The sequence below is a fragment of the Pantherophis guttatus genome, chromosome 6 (genome assembly GCF_059756535.1).
Source record: "Pantherophis guttatus breed Tessera chromosome 6, ASM5975653v1, whole genome shotgun sequence".
Classification (NCBI taxonomy): domain Eukaryota; kingdom Metazoa; phylum Chordata; class Lepidosauria; order Squamata; family Colubridae; genus Pantherophis; species Pantherophis guttatus.
This window is the reverse complement of record NC_142068.1, coordinates 1,613,950-1,630,506: the sequence shown is the minus strand read 5'-3', so window position 1 is coordinate 1,630,506 and position 16,557 is coordinate 1,613,950. Positions and strand designations below refer to the sequence as shown.

The 16,557-nt window shown below is 49.2% G+C and overlaps 1 protein-coding gene across 2 annotated transcripts in view; it reads right to left on the bottom strand.

Moving 5' to 3' along the window:
* Positions 1-10,629: 10,629 nt before the first annotated feature.
* Positions 10,630-16,557, bottom strand: part of P3H2 (prolyl 3-hydroxylase 2) — a 69,376-nt gene continuing 63,448 nt past the window's right edge. For both annotated transcript variants that reach the window (XM_060694425.2, XM_087872382.1), the window contains exons 14-15: positions 16,234-16,374; positions 10,630-12,697 (exon numbers count right to left, since the gene is read on the bottom strand). In XM_060694425.2, coding sequence (XP_060550408.2) covers positions 12,605-12,697; positions 16,234-16,374 — 234 coding nt within the window. In that variant the 3' untranslated portion in view covers positions 10,630-12,604. The remainder of the gene's footprint in view (positions 12,698-16,233; positions 16,375-16,557) is intronic.

The following is a 16,557-nucleotide window of genomic DNA, read 5'->3' as shown; positions in this document are numbered from 1 at the left end:
GGATGGATGGATGGATGGATGTAGATAGATAGACAGAGAGACAATCATAGATAGATGATATAGATAGATGATAGACAAATTGGTGCCTGGAGGCCGTGCGGGCCTGGATGGGGAGAAACAGGCTCCAACTCAACCCTTCCAAGACCGAGTGGCTGTGGCTTCCGGCGTCCCGATATAGCCAGCTGGTGCCATCGCTGGCTATTGGGGGCGAATCACTGGCCCCCACAGAAAGGGCCCGCAACTTGGGTGTCCTCCTGGATGCACGGCTGTCTTTAGAAGAGCACATGACGGCCGTGGCCAGGGGGGCTTTTTATCAGGTCCACCTGATACACCAGTTGCGTCCCTTTCTAGATCGGGACTCCCTACGCACGGTCACTCAGGCACTCGTCACCTCCTGCCTGGACTACTGCAATGCTCCCTACATGGGGCTCCCCTTGGGGTGCACCCAGAGGCTCCAGTTGGTCCAGAATGCGGCTGTGCAGGGGATTATGGGAGCAACGGGGCGCTCCCATGTGACTCCTCTCCTGCGCGAGCTGCACTGGCTCCCGGTGGTCTTCCGGGTGCGCTTCAAGGTGTTGGTGACCACCTTCAAAGCGCTCCATGGCTTAGGGCCGGGGTATCTACGAGACCGCCTTCTGCCACCAATAGCCTCCCACCAACCAGTACGCTCCCACAGAGAGGGTCTCCTCAGGGTGCCGTCGGCCAGACAGTGTCGGCTGGCGACCCCCAGGGGGAGAGCCTACTCTGTGGCGGCACCCGCCCTCTGGAATGACCTACCCCCTGAGATACGTACAATAACAGACCTCCGGACTTTTCGTCAGGCCCTGAAAACACATCTATTCCATCTAGCTGGGCTGGCTTGACCCCGTCCTTACGGTTTTAAATTTATAATTGGTTTTAATTGGGTTATTTTAAATTGACAGCCAAAAGTATTTAATGTTTTTTAAATTGTTTTTAAATTTTATATGTTGTGTTTTTACCGTGGCTGTTCACCGCCCCGAGTCCAGTTGGAGAAGGGCGGTATACAAAGTAAATAAATAAATAAATAAATAAATAAATAAATAAATAAATAAATAAATAAATTGATGATAGATAGATAGATAGATAGATAGATAGATAGATAGATAGATAGATAGATGAGAGAGAGAGAGAGAGAGAGAGTTGTTGTTAATCATGAAGTCATGTCCGACCCATCACAACCCCATGGACCACATTTCTCCAGGCCTTCCTGTCCTCTCCCATCCTCTGGAGTCCATTGAAGCTCACGCCGGCTGCTTCAGTGACTCCATCAGGCCACCTCCTTCTCTGCCGTCCCCTTCTTCTTTTGTCCTCCATCGTTCCCAGCATGAGGCTCTTCTCCAGGGAGTCCTTCCTTCTCATTAGGTGGCCAAAGGATTTGAGTTTCATCCTCAGGATCTGGCCTTCTAAAGAGCAGTCAGGGTTGATCTCCTCTTGGACTGACCGTTGGATCACCTGGCAGTCCAAGGGACTCGCAGGAGGCTTCTCCAGCACCAGAGTTCAAAGGCCTCCATTCTTTGGCCCTCGGCCTTCCTTGTGGTCCAACTTTCACAGCCAGACATTGCAACTGAGATAACCAAAAGAGAGAGAGAGTAGCTACTCCAAAAACCTCTTTTGGGGTCCTTTTTCATATTTGGGACAACCTAACAAAGCGAAACCCAGCCAGGCACCCAAAGCCAGTGCAAATCCCCAAACTCAGCTTGCCCCCTTCCCCCCTCCCCCACCCCAGCTGCTTGCCATCTCTGGAACGATCCCAGAGAAACAAGACAGACGTGCCAACTGCACACAACACCCGCCCTGCCCTTCTTCACACCCAAAGCAAAGCCTCCTCCTGAGGACCTCAACCAAGGCCAACTCCACCAACCCATCCAGAAGAGAACAGGGAAGCGTGGCCTCCGCCCAGCCAGCACCCAGATTAATCTGTGAATCGGGACAAAGAAAACCCCAGAGTTGGCACCGAGGTGGCAACCCTTTGCCAGGGCTGCTCTCCTCTCCTCTTGCTCTGCCCAGGGGCAGGGGAGGGCATGCTTGCCTAAATTCACAGCTCCGCTATCAGGAACAGCAACCTCGGCTCCTCCTACGAGTTCTCTGGAATCAAGATAAGATCCAGGAAACTTCTGGGGAAATCTCAAGGGATGCCAACTAGAATCGAGATCACGTCAAGAATTAATACCCCTTTATAAGGCTTTGGTGAGACCACGCTTGGAATATTGCATCCGGTTTTGGTCGCCTCATTGTAAAAAAAAAAAAATGTTGAGACTCTAGAACCGTGATGGCGAACCTATGGCATGGGTGCCACAGGTGGCACACGAAGTCATATCTGTGGGCACACGAGCATTGCCCTATCTCAGTCCAGCGCGCATGTGCGCGCTGGCCAACTGATTTTCGGGCCTTCTGGGCCCAACGGAAGTCGGGAAACGGGCTGTTTCCGGGCCTCCGGGGGAGTGGGGAAGGCTGTTTTCACTGTCCCCAGGCTCCTAGAAAGGCTCTGGAGCCTGGGGAGGGCAAACAAATGGGCCTACCGGCCCACCGTGCCATCGCGTGCCAAAAGCGGGGGGAGAGTGGGGGGGTCATGCATGCATGAGTGGGGGGACGGGGTGCATTGAATTATGGGTGTGGGCACACGCGCGCGCAATCCCCCCCATTACCCCCGCTTTTGGCACACGACGGCAAAAAGGTTAGCCATCACTGCTCTAGAAAGAGTGCAGAAAAAGAGCAACAAAGAGGAGATGGAGAAGGAGCTTCAGAAGAAACCCTCCCTACTTTCTCCGACTTTAAAGGAGACGGTGGGAGTTTTGTACTTTCAAACCTACAATATTCTATTAATGTAGCTTTAAAGAACAGCCAGATAAGAGACCACTTAGCCCACAGCTGCATACTGGATGGAGAAAGAGACCCAGCAGAAACCCTCCCTAGTTTCTCAGGCTGTAAAAAAAGACAGGGGGAGATTCGTACTTCCAGACTTATAAAATTCTATTAATGTACCTTTTAGGCAGGGGCGGGATTCCAAAATTTTAGCAACCAGTTCTCTGCCCGGTTGCTGGGTGGGTGTGGCCATGGTAGGCGTGACCTACTCTGCCTCCTGCACCACAGCGGGGGTCGGGGGCGTTTTCACCCTCCCCAAACTCCAGAGGCTTTCCTCAAGCCTCCGGGAGGGTGAAAATGGCTTCCCTGGGAGTCTGGAGGCCGGAAAGGACTTCCGGAACTTCCAGGCGACCTGTTTTTCACTCTCCCAGAGCCTCTATGTGGGTCCTGCACTTACCTGGCATTCAAAATGGACCATGTGGAGACTCCTGGGAGGGGAGGGGCGGAGCAGTGTGGGCGGGGCCAGCAAGTCCTTGCAATTACTGGTTTGGCGAACCAAATGTAAAATTAGCGTCTGGTTTGCCTGAACCAGTCCCACCCCTGCTTTTAGGGTCAGATAAGAGACAGCCTAGCCCTCAGCTGCATAATAAGTGGAGAAAGAAGTCTAGAAAGGACCCCGCCCCCGCTTTCTCAGTTGATAAAAGAGACTGTGGGATATTTGTATTTTCAGACATACAAGATTCTATTAATGTAGCTTTAGGGACGAGTCACATAAGAGACGACTCAGCCCTCAGCTGCATAACAGACAGAGAAAGAGGCTCAGAAGGGACCCTCCCAAGTTTCTCAGATTGTAAAAGAGATGGTAGGGGATTTGTACTTTTAGGCTTACAAGATGTAAGTCTGGTGTTAATGTCGCTTTAGGGAAGAGTCAGATAAGAGAGCACATAGCCCTCAGCTGCATCCATGGGAAGAGAAAGAGGATCTGAAGGGACCCTTCCTAGTTTCTCAGGATGTAAAAGAGACAGTGGGAGATTTCTACTTTCAAACTTGCAAGATTCTGTTAATGTAGCTTTAAAGAACAGTCAGATAAAGGAGTGCATAGCCCAAAGCTACATAACGGGTGGAGGCTCAGAAGAAACCCTCCCTAGTTTCTCCAGCTCTAAAAGAGATCGTAAAAGAGAATTGTACTTTCCAATTTACAAGATTCTATTAATGTAGCTTTAGAGAACAGCCCGATAAGAGACTGCATGACCCAGAGCTGCATAATGGACGGAGAAAGAGCTTCAGAAGAAACCCTCCCTAGTTTCTCCGGCTGTAAAGGAGACAGCGGAAGAGTTGTTATTTTCAGACTTGCAAGATTCTTTCAATGTAGCTTTACAATAAGGTAGAGTTAGCTCATCTGGTCGTGTTTCCCGTCTGGTCTACCTGGTAAAGGGGACAGTCTTGGTGAGAAAAGGTGGGACTGACAGTTGTCCCATTTGCCGGCTCCTCTTGTTGACTTAGCAGATGAGATTTGATCTGACATTTGATGGACTTCCCCTCTGCTTAATGGCTGGGTGCCATGGGTGAGGACGCCGCCCAAACAATGCTGCCCCATCTGACAGCCTCTTTCTTTCTCTTTCTCTTTCTCCTCCTTGCCAGGCTCCTGTCAGCTGGAGTGGAGTGGCAGAGACAGGCTGTCTTCTAGGTTGGCACCAGCTGACGGCATGGATACTTTCCTCCTCCTCCTCCTCCTCCTCCTCCTCCTCCTCCTCCTCCTCCTCCTCCTTCTTCTTCTGCCATATCCATCATTGGATGTTGGCTGTCAGGTTTCGGTGTCGTCTCAAATAAATTGCATTTCCAAACGAATAGTCTTTGAGGAAATCTTTCATTTATTAAGCACGACAATCTGTCCCCGATTATGTCGTAGCCAACACTGACTTCCTGACCCCAAACCTTCCCTTTCCGTTCCCCAATTCTCTGCGTCTCATTGGCCATCTTCCAAATCACTCTCCCCATATCTACTACTTCAGCTCCCAGGAATGTCCCCCCTCCCATTCCATCTCCTAGGGGATATTATCTTCAGGGAAAATAAGTAGGTGAAAAGCCAAGCGTCCTCTTGCCAGCTGCCTCCTCTTCTCCTCCTTATGTCAGCACTGGAACGAATGTAGTTTGGAGTGCTGACATTGGCGATCACGTTGGCAATCCTGTTCAATACTTTCCTAGCATTCCTCAATTGTGGTCCTAAGTCAAGGACTACCGTAATTCAGGCACTTGTCAATCAATATGTATTTATGACGGTGGCAGCATCCTGGGGTCAGGTGATCTCCATTCGTGGACTTCCAAGCCAGTTTCCGACAAGTAAAGTCAATGGGGGACTTTATGACTGCAGCAATTTATTTAACAGCTGTGAGAAAAGGGCCACACCATCCGGCATGGCTCCCTTAACAACCGCTCTACTTAGCAACAGAAATGCTGGTCCCAACTCAGGTCATCCATCAAGGATGACTTGTATTTTGACAACGGGTTTTTACGGTTAAAAAGTGAGCAATTACAGATAGTCCCCGACTTACAACATTTCATTTAGTGACCATTTTACAAAGTTACAACGTCAATTAAAAAAGCGAGTTAAGACCGTTTTTCACACTTACGACCGTTGCAGCCTCCCCACGGTCACGTGATCAGAATTCAGATGCTGGGCAAATGACTTCTACTTATGACGGTCGTAGTGTCCCGTAGTCACGTGATCCCCTTTTGCGACCTTCTGACAAGCAATATCCACAGGGAAGCCAGATTCGCTTAACGACACTATTTCTGACTTATCAAATGCAGTGATTCGCTTAACAACGGTGGCAAGAAAAGTCATAAAATGGGGCAAAACTCACTTAACAAATATCTCGCTTAGCAATAGGAATGTTGGGCTCAATTGTGGTCGTACATCGAGGACTACCTCTGCAACTGGTTTATCACTCCGATTTGTCCATTTGTCTGAAGTGGTTTAGGGTTTCCTGCCTGAGCAGGGAGGGGGTTGGACTAGAAGACCTCCAAGGTCCCTTCCAACTCGGTTATTCTATTTTATTCTATTTATCAAGGCTCGGGTGAAAAGCTTTGGGCTCACTGATTTCATTCTCAGGAGGTTGCTTAAACTGCTCCGTTTTTTGACCAAGGGCAGAATTTGTCCCAACAAAGAGATTTGAGTTGGTTGAACTCTGCTTAGCTCAGTTCCAGGTTGAAGGTAGCCGTGAACTTGACCTGTTGGATTCATTTATGGTCAACTGGCCGCTTCTGCAGCCCAGAGAAGGTAGATTCGCATACTGTAGCAACCAGTTCGCCCAGCACCGGAAATGTGAGCACGCCAGGGTGGGTTCTAAATTTTTTTACTACCGCTTCTGTGGGCGTGGCTTATTTTGTGGGCGTGGCTTGATGGTCATGTGACAAAAAATTCTTTAGGATTTAGCAGAGGTTCTGGTCTACCAGGCTTTTAACTGCTTGCAGAGCCGTACCGGTCTACCCATCTGTTTTTGGAGCACTCTGATCTACCACCACACGGCCGTTTACCGCTGATCAGTTGTAGGGCGGCCCTTTGAAGCGCCGCGGCAAGCGTTTAAACAGTTTTTTGCCGCTCTGCCACCACCGAGAGCATCGGAAACTGCTTGCAGGCAGCTTGGCCTCAATTGCCAATCTACCACCACCGAGCGGTTTCCAAGGAGCGGATCGGTTGGGAGGCTTCTTGGCTTCTCAATTTAAAGCTACAGTGTCTTGTTTTGTTTTTTTCTCTTCTTTGTCAAGTAAGCCCTGATTTTTTCCTTCTAGCCGATCAGCTGGGACTCGGGAGGCAGCAAATAGATTGTGGGCGGGGCCAGGCAGAGGTGGTATTTACCGGTTCTCCAAACTACTCAAAAATTTCCACTACCGGTTCGCAAGAACCGGGGAGAACCGGTAGCAACCCACCACTGGAGCACACGCACCATCCGTGCATGTGTGCAACATCAAACAACACGGCAATTCATTCTCTTGTGCCATCTGCACATGCGTGCAGGGTCAAAAACACAGCGATATAGGACAGGATTGCGCCCAGGCAGATGGGCAGGCCCACCCACAAGTCACTACTACCGATTTGCCCGAACTGGCTGAATCCCACCTCTGGTATGCAGGCATTAGAGCAGGACATGGACCGTAAGCAGTAGATGTAGGACCACATCTGTCCCTTCGCTACCACTTTATAAGGCCTTGGTAAGGCCACACCTGGAATACGGCATCCAGTTTGGGTCACCACAATATAAAGAATGTTGAGACTCTGGAAAGAGTGCAGAGTGGAGCAACCAAGAGGATTAAAGGCCCGGAGGCCAAAAATTATGAAGAACGATTGCAGGACCTGGGAATCTAAGAAAGATAAAGTCTAGGGTTGACATGTTAGTAGTCTTCCAATATTTGACGGGCTGCCATAAAGAGGAGGGGTCAATTTATTTTCCAAAGCACCTGAAGGCAGGAGAAGAAGCAACGGATGGAAACTGATCAAGGAGAGGCTTGTAGGGACTTCATCACTGGAGGCTTTCAAGAAGAGACTGGACAGCCACCTATCTGAAATGGTATAGAGTCTCCTGCTTCAACAGGGGGTTGGACTAGAGGACCTCCAGGGTCCCTTCCAGATCTATTCAAGTCATTGAGGGGAGTCAACTTATTTTCCAAAGCACCAGAAGGCAGGAGAAGAAGCAACGGATGGAAACTGATCAAGGAGAGAGACAACCTAGAAGTAAGGAGGAATTTCCTAGAAGTGAGGACAATCAGCCAGTAGAACAACTGATCTTCAGAAGTTGTGGGTTCTCCATCACTGCGGATTTTTAAGAAGAGGCTGGACAGCCATTTGTCTGAAACAGTACTATAAAGTTTCCTGCTTGAGCAACGGGTTGGACTAGAAGGCCTCTAAGATCCCTTCCAACTCTATTTTACTGTTAGTTTAAGAAAGAGAAAGACTTGGGGTGACATGAGAGCAGTCTTCCAATATCTCAGGGGCTGCCAGAAAGAAGAGGAAGTCAAACTATTCTCCAAAGCACCAGAAAGCAGGAGAAGAAGCAACGGATGGAAACTAACGAAGGAGAGAAGCAACCTGGAATTAAGGAGAAACTTCCTGACAGTGAGAGAACAATCAATCACTGGAACTCCCTCCAGAGGTTGTGGATGCTCCATCATTGGAGGTCTTCAAGAAGAGATTGGACAACTGTTGTCTGGAATGGTAGAGGGTCTCCTGCTTGAGCCCCAAAGTCCCAACCAACTCTGGGATGAGAGATGGGGGTGGAAGGCAAGTTGCCTTTCAACAGACGACCTTAAGGACCCGACAGATCCATCTCGATATTCAAGTTGCGTGAGGATTCAGCCTGCTGGAGAAGACCGTTCCCAGGAGAAAGCATTTTCTCACCAAGCTGGAAATGTTAGAAAGGAGGTTGGGATTCTTCTGAGGAAGTGATCCGACGGGTTTCCCTTGGCAACAAGTCAGGATCTGATCCACCCACCTTTTCAGAGCCATTTTCTCTTCTTCAGCCAGGAATCCTGGCATCCGCCTGGTCGTGCCACCCAACAGAGATGGATGGGCAGGGAAGGCCGGAGGTTTGGGGTGGCAAATGAAGGCGTGCAACCCTTTTGGCAGGGATCTGCGAAGGTCGAGGAAAGAGGGAAGGTTGGAAGGAGCCAGGTTCCTGCTGACTTCAGAAGGGTTCGATCAAACCGTCTTTATGGGGCTCCTAGCTTGGTGGTTTTCTTGCAGATGTTCATTACCAAACTACGTAACATCAGCAGTGCTAGAAAGGAGTGGGGTTTGTGAAGAGGAGGAGGAGGACTGAGGGGTCCTTGGTGCTCTCTGAGCTGAGTGGTTTTCTTGCAGACGTTTCATGACCTAACTAGGAAACATCATCAGTGCTAGAAGGGAATGGGGTTTGTTCTTTGTTTATATACAGCAGCTTCCCCTGTCAGGGTTGGTGAAGATGTAGTTTTCCCCTTGGCATTTCCTTATTAGGGTATTGTTTTCTGCTTGATTGTTTGTCTGGTGTTAATCCCTGCTTATTCACTGAAGAGGTTACCCAGTTGGGTTATGAAACGTCTGCAAAAAAACAACCCAGCTCAGAGAGCACCAAGGACCCCACAGTCTTGTTTCTCCTCCTCCTCCTCCTCTTGCCTGCTCCTTCTTTTCACCTCCTCGAACTGCACTAGTACTGATGAGGTTACCTAGTTGGGTCATGAAACATCTGCAAGAAAACAACCCAGCTCAGAGAGCACCAAGGACCCCACAGTCTTCCTCCTCCTCCTCCTCCTCTTTTCCTCCACAAACCTCACTCCCTTCTAACATTGATGATGTTCCCTAGTTGGGTCACAAAACTTCTGCAAGAAAACCACCACGCTCAGAGAGCACCAAGGACCCTACAGTTCAACCCTCAGCTACTAAACCACCTTCCTCAGCAGAGGCCTACGGAGACTTGTTCAAGAGAGGGGCACCCCCCAGATCCAAGTTGTGGCCGGAACTGAGGAAGTGCAAGCGTTCAAGGCAAGCTTGACCTCTTCTGGCTACGGACCTGAACTTCTCCAGCTTGCATTTTGGGCCAGAGAACCTCCCCAAAGGTGCCACCCTCCAAAAGCGAGCTTCCCAGCTGCCTTGCTCCCCAGATCCTTCCCTTCTCCCCTCCCCTTTGGGATAAAGGCAGCTGGGCCTCCCCCAATGTGCTGCTTTCCCAGTAGCTGGGCGCTGCTCCAGTTGCCCAATCCTTCTGGGTCCCGCCCTGCCCAGGGTGGGGCGGCGTGTGGGATAAACTGGATTCCTGCAGCGCTGGGGAGTCTACCTCCCAGGGATAGATTTAATAATCCGTTGCCTTCCATCGCAAAGCCGCGCATTGTAAATAAATCTTTCATCCTGGCAAGGCGTGGTGGTGGTGGTGGAACATTCGCAGGTTTCCCAACCCCTGCGTGGCTAAGGTTGCTTTCCCTATCCTGGACCTGCAGGGCCCAGGGAGGGGCCACTCTGCCTGGGGGGTGGGGGGTGGGGAGGGGGCTCCCTTCGCCAGTAGACCCAGATCCTCTGATGCTCTCCCAGATGTAGCAAAAGTTCCCCCCTCCCCCATCACCTCCTCCTCCTCCTCCCTGCAGAAGGAACCTGCCCTGCCTGCCATCACAGGTATAGGAACTGTCACAACAGCACCTCCTACTGGTGACCAGAGGAACAATGCACCCCAAGCACCAAAGGACCCTTTTCGGGGGGTGGTTCAATTAACTCTAAGGCAGGTTGAAGGGCTCGCCCCCACCCCCACCCCACCCCCGAGGAGATGTCTGGATCAGAAAATGCACGGAGTAACTACAGGCAGTCCTCGATTTACGCCCACGGACCCGTTTAACAACATTTTCTGTTGCTAAACGGGACAGTTAAACAGCTGTTTTCCTGTTGCTAAACGGGACCGTTCCGGAGGGAGTTTTGTCCCATTTTATGACCTTTCCTGCCACCGTTGCAAAGTGAAATGCTGCAGTTCTCAAGGTAGTAACCCGGTTGTTAAGTGAATCCGGCTTCCCTCCTTGGCTTTGCTGATCAGAAGGTCGCAAAAGGGGACATCACGACCATCATAAGTTTGAGTCGCTTGCCAAGCATCTTGAGTTTTGATCCCGTTTCCGTGAGGCTGCTGCCACGGTCATAAGTGTGAAAAACGGTCATATAAGTCACAGTTTTCAGTGTTTTTTTGTGACTTCGGATGGTCACTAAATGAGCTGTTGTAAGTTGAGGACTAACTGTGCTCATTGGATAAGAAGCAAGAGGAGAACATAACGGAGAAGAAGTAAAACACAAGAGGCCGGTTAGTTTTCTGAGTTTAATTTCTTCCTCCTGCCCTCAGACAAAGTTTGGTGGTTACCATCAAATCCCCCTCCGTTTCCTTTCTATGCAATGGCCCAAATCCAGTTTATTTTATTTATTTAAAAGATTTACCCTTCTTTCAGCCCACTCTGCTGTTCCAAAGTCCAAAGGCTTCTTCTCTTTTCAAAAGCTGGGGGGGAAAAAAATCAAGAATGTGCATTTCCAGCAGATTTGCACCCGAGACCGGTTTGGCGTAGAGGAGCAAGAAGGAGCCTTAATCAGGAGTACAGAAATGTGGGGGTGTCTGAGCTGGGTTGCTTTCTTGTAGACCCAACTAGGTAACATCATCAGTGCTAGAAGGGAGTGGGGTTCGGTCCTTGTTTACTCCCTTCCAGCACTGATGATGTTCCCTAGTTGGGTCATGAAACGTCTGCAAGAAAACATCCAAGCTCAGACAGCACCCAGTCCTCCTCCTCCTCCTTCCTTCCAGCCTTGATGATATTCCCTAGTTGGGTCATGAAATGCCTGCAGGAAAACCACCAAACTCAGAGAGCACCAAGGACCCCCCAGTCCTGCTCCTCCTCCTCCTCCCTCCCTAACTCTTCCTCCTCTTCCTCCATTTTATGTTCCAAGACCAGGGGTCCCCAAATTTGGCAGAATTCTCCAGCCAGCTATGCTATGCTGGCTGGAGAATTCTGGGAGTTGAAGTCCACAAGTCTTAAAGCTGCCAAGTTTGAAGACCTCTGTCCTAGACAGTGTTTCCTAACCTTGGCATCTTTTAAGATGTGTGGACTTCAACTCCCAGAATTCTGGGACTTGGAGTCCATACACCTTTAAATTCCCAAGGCTGAGAAACCCCGATTTAGCAAATTAGCTAGTTGTATGTATGGGCAGCATTGTTAGATTGGGCACAAGGTGATGGGCATACCATAGATGAGTGCCAACACCTTCTTCCTTCTTCCAGATGGAAGGCCCTTGGGAAATACGGTAAAGCCACAATTTCATTTCTCCATCTTATGCTTGGAGGAGGTTAGACAGCTTTTTTCATTCGCCGTTCCCAATCTTGGCAATTTCCCTCCAGCTTCGGAGTGGGACAACCACCATCCAATAACTGCTGGAATGGTTGCCAACGATGATGGACTTCTGGAAAACTCAAGCAGGTTTTTTGAGTTGGGAGAAGAGAGCCAACGGATCAACTGCCCTGCGGATTTAATCAATCAATCAGAATAGAGCTGGAAGGGCCCTTGGAGGTCTTCTAGTCCAACCCCCTGCTGAAGCAGGAGACCCTACATCATTCCAGACAAGGAGCTGCCCAGTCTCTTCTTAAAAACCTCCAGTGATGGAGCACCCACAACTTCTGGTTCCACTGGTTAATTGTGCTCATTGTCAGGAAGTTGCTCCTTAATTCCAGGTTGCTTCTCTCTATGACTTCAATCAGAATAGAGCTGGAAGGGACCTTGGAGGTCTTCTAGTCCAACCCCCTCCTCAAGCAGGAGGCCCTGCCTCATTCCAGACAAGTGGCTGTCCAGTCTTTGGAAACTAATCAAGGAGAGAAGCAACCTGGAACTAAGGAGAACCTTCCTAACTGTAAGGACAATTAACCAGTGGAACAACTTGCCACCAGAAGTTGTGGGTGTTCCCATCACTGGAAGTTTTTAAGAAGAGTCTGGACAGTCACCTATCTGCTTGAGCAAAGGGCTGGACTAGAAGACCTCCAAGGTCCCTTCCGGCTCATTCATTCATTCACATTGGCCTCCTCGGGCTCTCGCTTAGCAAGCTCCAGAAAGTTCTGGAGAACTTCATGGAGGAGGAGATGGAAGAGGTAAACCAAGGGACCGTCTAAAGAAGGGTCCCACTGCCCGTTTCCCCCCGTCTTTAAATTATTACCAAGGCTTTGTACAAAAATAAAGGGTTCTCATAAGATTTACAACCAATATTATTAAATAAATATTTGGGGTAGAGAGTCCTTTGCTTGGTTCATAGTTCATCCTTGGGGTTGATGCCCAGATCGGTGGGACCGAAGCGTTGCTGGTCTAACAAGGCGATGATCTTGTCGGCATGGATTCGCTCCTGAAGGGAAAAAGAGAAGGGACAAGGGGTGAAGGCTGACCCAAGGAGGAAGGGCAGCCCCACCGTCCTCAATCCGGTCGGGAAAGACCATTTCTTATTCGTTAAAATTTATTTTTCACTGTGGGGTTACTATCTAGGCAGTTTACAATAATAAAAAAGGGGGAGAAATGAACAGAGTGTAAGAGATTAACAGAGCTGGAAGGGACCTTGGAGGTCATCTAGTCCAACCCCCAACCCAAGCAGGAGACCCTACACCATTTCTGACAGATGGCAGTCCGGTCTCTTCTTGAAAGCTTCCAGGGATGAAGCTCCCACAACTTCTGAAGGCAACTTCTGTTCCATCGGTTGATTGTTCTCACTGTCAGAAAATTTCTCCCTTATTTCCAGGTTGAATCTCTCCTTGATTAGTTTCCATCCATTATGCTTTGTTTGGCCTTCGGGTCCCTTGGAAAATAGCTTGGCCCCCTTCCTCCTCTCTGGGGCAGCCCCTCAAATACTGGAAGATGCTCTCCTGTCTCCCCTGGTCCTTCTCTTCCCTAGACCAGCCAGGCCCAGTTCCTGCAACCGTTCTTCGTATGTCTTAGCCTCCAGTCCCCTCATCATCTCTGTTGCTCTTCTCTGCACTCTTTCTAGAGTCTCCACATCTTTTTTTATAGTGTGTGGTGACCAAAACTGGATGCAGTACTCTAGGTGTGGCCTTACTAGGGCTTTATAGAGTGGTATTAGTTCCTCCCTTGATCTTGATTGTTTCCCTCTGTTAATGAAATTTAGGATTGCATGGGCTTTTTTGGCTGCCGCTGCACACGGCTGGCTCCTATTTAACTGGTTGTCCACTAAGACTCCAAGATCCCTCTCATAGTCACTGCTGTGGTAGTGGACTAAACAGGACAGAAGTAAAATAATAAGAGCAATAAAATACAGGTATCTCTATTTCTCAAGGAAATCTGCATTAGTTATAATTAAATTAGGATATTACAAATTAGTTATAATTACATTAGCGTAGTGTGATGCAGTCCTGGAGCCGAGGACCCCCCCCCCCACTGCCTTATGATCCTTTTAGTCTTCTGAATTTTGGTTTTTATTTTTACTCGGAAGTTTTAAACTTGTTCTTCCTTCCATTTCTAATCTCTGCTTTCCCCAAGGGTGCTTTTTTTTTCAACTGGACTTTCTGGATTTTTCTTTGAAGATGTTTCGCTTCTCCTTCAAAAAGCTTCTTCAGCTCTGACCGAATGGCGGGGAATGGGAGGATTTATACTCCTTGCAAACACAGCTGGTCATTTGCATCAGGGGTGAAATCCAACATTTTTCCCTACCGGTTCTGTGGGCGTGGCTTGGTGGGTGTGGCAGGGGAAGGATATTGCAAAACCTCCATTCCCACCCCACTCTGGGGCCACCTGAGGGGTGCAAATGGTTCCTGTGATCTGCAATTTTTCCTCTGGGAATCCATTCCTCCTCCCACCCCATTCGAAGGGGGTTCATCCCACATTGCGTAGCTAAAGGTCTGTAGAGATTCTCAGCCATCCAGGTCCCGAAGGTGCTTTTCTTTCAAGAGGCAACTGGACTCTCTTGCTTTTTCTTTGAAGGCATTTCGCTTCTCATCCAGGAGGCTTCTTCAGCTCTGACTGGATGGTTGGGGAAAAAACCCCAGAAAGCCCAGAGGCCTCTTCAAAAAAAAAAGCACTTTTGGGACAACCATGACTTGGATGGCTGGAGATCTTCAGAGACTGATCTTTTCTTTCTTTTCTTTCTTTCTTTCTTTCTTTCTTTCTTTCTTTCTTTCTTTTCCTTCTTTCTTTCTTTCTTCTTTCTTTCTTTCTTTCTTTCGTTTCTTCTTCCTTCCTTCCATCTTTCTTTCTTTCTTTCTTTCTTTCTTTCTTTCTTTCTTTCTTTCTTTCTTTCTTTCTTTCTTTCTTTCTTTCTTTCTTTCTTTCTTGGATTTTCATACTTTTGTATATACCTGCTTAGTAGGGCTTTCGGGCCCCCCCCAAGCGGTGTTCTTTTTTTATACAAAGTCAGCTTATTGACCCCACAATCCGGGTCCTCATTTTACCTACCTCGGAAGGATGGAAGGCTGAATCAACCTTGAGCCTGGTGAGATTCAAACTCTCAGTAATTGCAGGCAGCTGGCAGCTAAGTGCTACTTTAACAGTAGTTTAGTCCGCTGTGCCACCAAGGCTCCTTGGCTCCCTCATTCCTGTTCTTAAAGTTCCCAAAGTTCCTGCTTTACACGGTGACAGACTTTGGGTGTTTTGGATTGTCACTAGGAACAGTAGCTCCTTATACAGGGGATGTATCCTTATATAATGGTAGCATCAAAGGGAGCTTCAGCGTGAAAAGGAAGTTCAGCCAAACTTCTCCATCTTAGTGCCTGCAGAATGCACCCTGGTTTTTCCGCTGGTTCTCTTGGTGGGGTTTTTTGTAGCCACTTGGGGGCGCTCTTCCACAAGTAATATTCCCAGGTTTAGTTGGGATAAAAAGTGGGAGGCTGCAGCTGCTGATCGATACCCTCTCGGAGGTGGAGGTTCCATGCAGGAGGAGTTTGGGGGGGTCTTTTCAGAGAAGCAGATGTCCCTGAGGCAGCTGCAGGGCAAAAGTGCAGAAGCCTCTGACCTGAAAGGAAACAGGTTGGCCCGCAAAGGAGCTCCCGGACTCCGGATTCTGTGTTAACATCAACCACTCTGCTCTCCTCCTTTCCTTCCTTCCTTCCTTCCCTCCCTCCCTCTCCTCCATCCTCCTTCAGGGTTTCCTTCCTTCCTTTTCTCTCCTTCCTTCCTCCCTCCCTCCCTCCCTCCCTCTCTCCTTCCATTCTTCTCATTCCCATTCCCCCCTTCCTTCCTTTCCTTTCCTTTCCTTTCCTTTCCTTTCCTTTCCTTTCCTTTCCTTCCTTCCTTCCTTGCTTCCTTCCCTACCTTTCTTTTTCTCTCTTTCCTCTTTTCCTTCCTTCTCCCATGTCCTTCCTTCCTTCCTCCTGCTCTCTTCCTCTTTCTCCTTCAGTTTCTTCCTTCCTCTTGTTCTCTTCCTTTTTCTCTCCTTCAATTCCTTCATTCCCTTTCCCTTTCTCCTCCCTTCCTTCTCTCCCTCCCTCCCTCCTTCCTTCCTTTCCTTTCCTTTCCTTCCTTCCTTGCTTCTTTCCCTACCTTTCTTTTTCTCTTTCCTCTTTTCCTTCCTTCTCCCATGTCCTTCCTTCCTTCCTCCTGCTCTCTTCCTCTTTCTCCTTCAGTTTCTTCCTTCCTCTTGTTCTCTTCCTTTTTCTCTCCTTCAATTCCTTCATTCCCTTTCCCTTTCTCCTTCCTTTCTTCTCTCCCTCCCTCCCTCCTTCCTTCCTTCCTCCTGCTCTCTTCCTCTCTCTCCTTCAGTTCCTTCCTTCCTCTTGTTCTCTTCCTTTTTCTCTCCTTCAGTTCCTTCCTTCCTTGTCCCTTTCTCCTTCCTTCCTTCTCTCCCTCCCTCCTTCCTTCCTTCCTTCCCATTTCCCTTCCCTTCCCTTCCCTCTCCTTCTTCCCTCCCTCAGACTCAGACTGTGGCCCAGCCAAACTCACCAGTTCCCGGTAAAGGGGGTTGAGGGTGAACCACAGAGCGACGGCGCAGCGCTGTCCTTTGGTGACGGCCTTGACCCCGTGGGGATTCTCTCCGCCCGAGGAGAAGCTGACCATTCGCCCGCACTTGGGTCGGATGGAGGCCTGGAAGAAGGAGGGGAGGGAGGGAGGCACTGGGGTCGGGTGAGGGCCAAATGGAGCCACCGGCCTCTTCTTGCCTGTCAGGTACAGGTGGTCCTCGAATTATGACCATTAATTGAGCCCAAAATTTTGACTGTGGTTAAGAGAGTTTGGCCCCATTTCACGACCTTTCTTGCCACCGTCGTT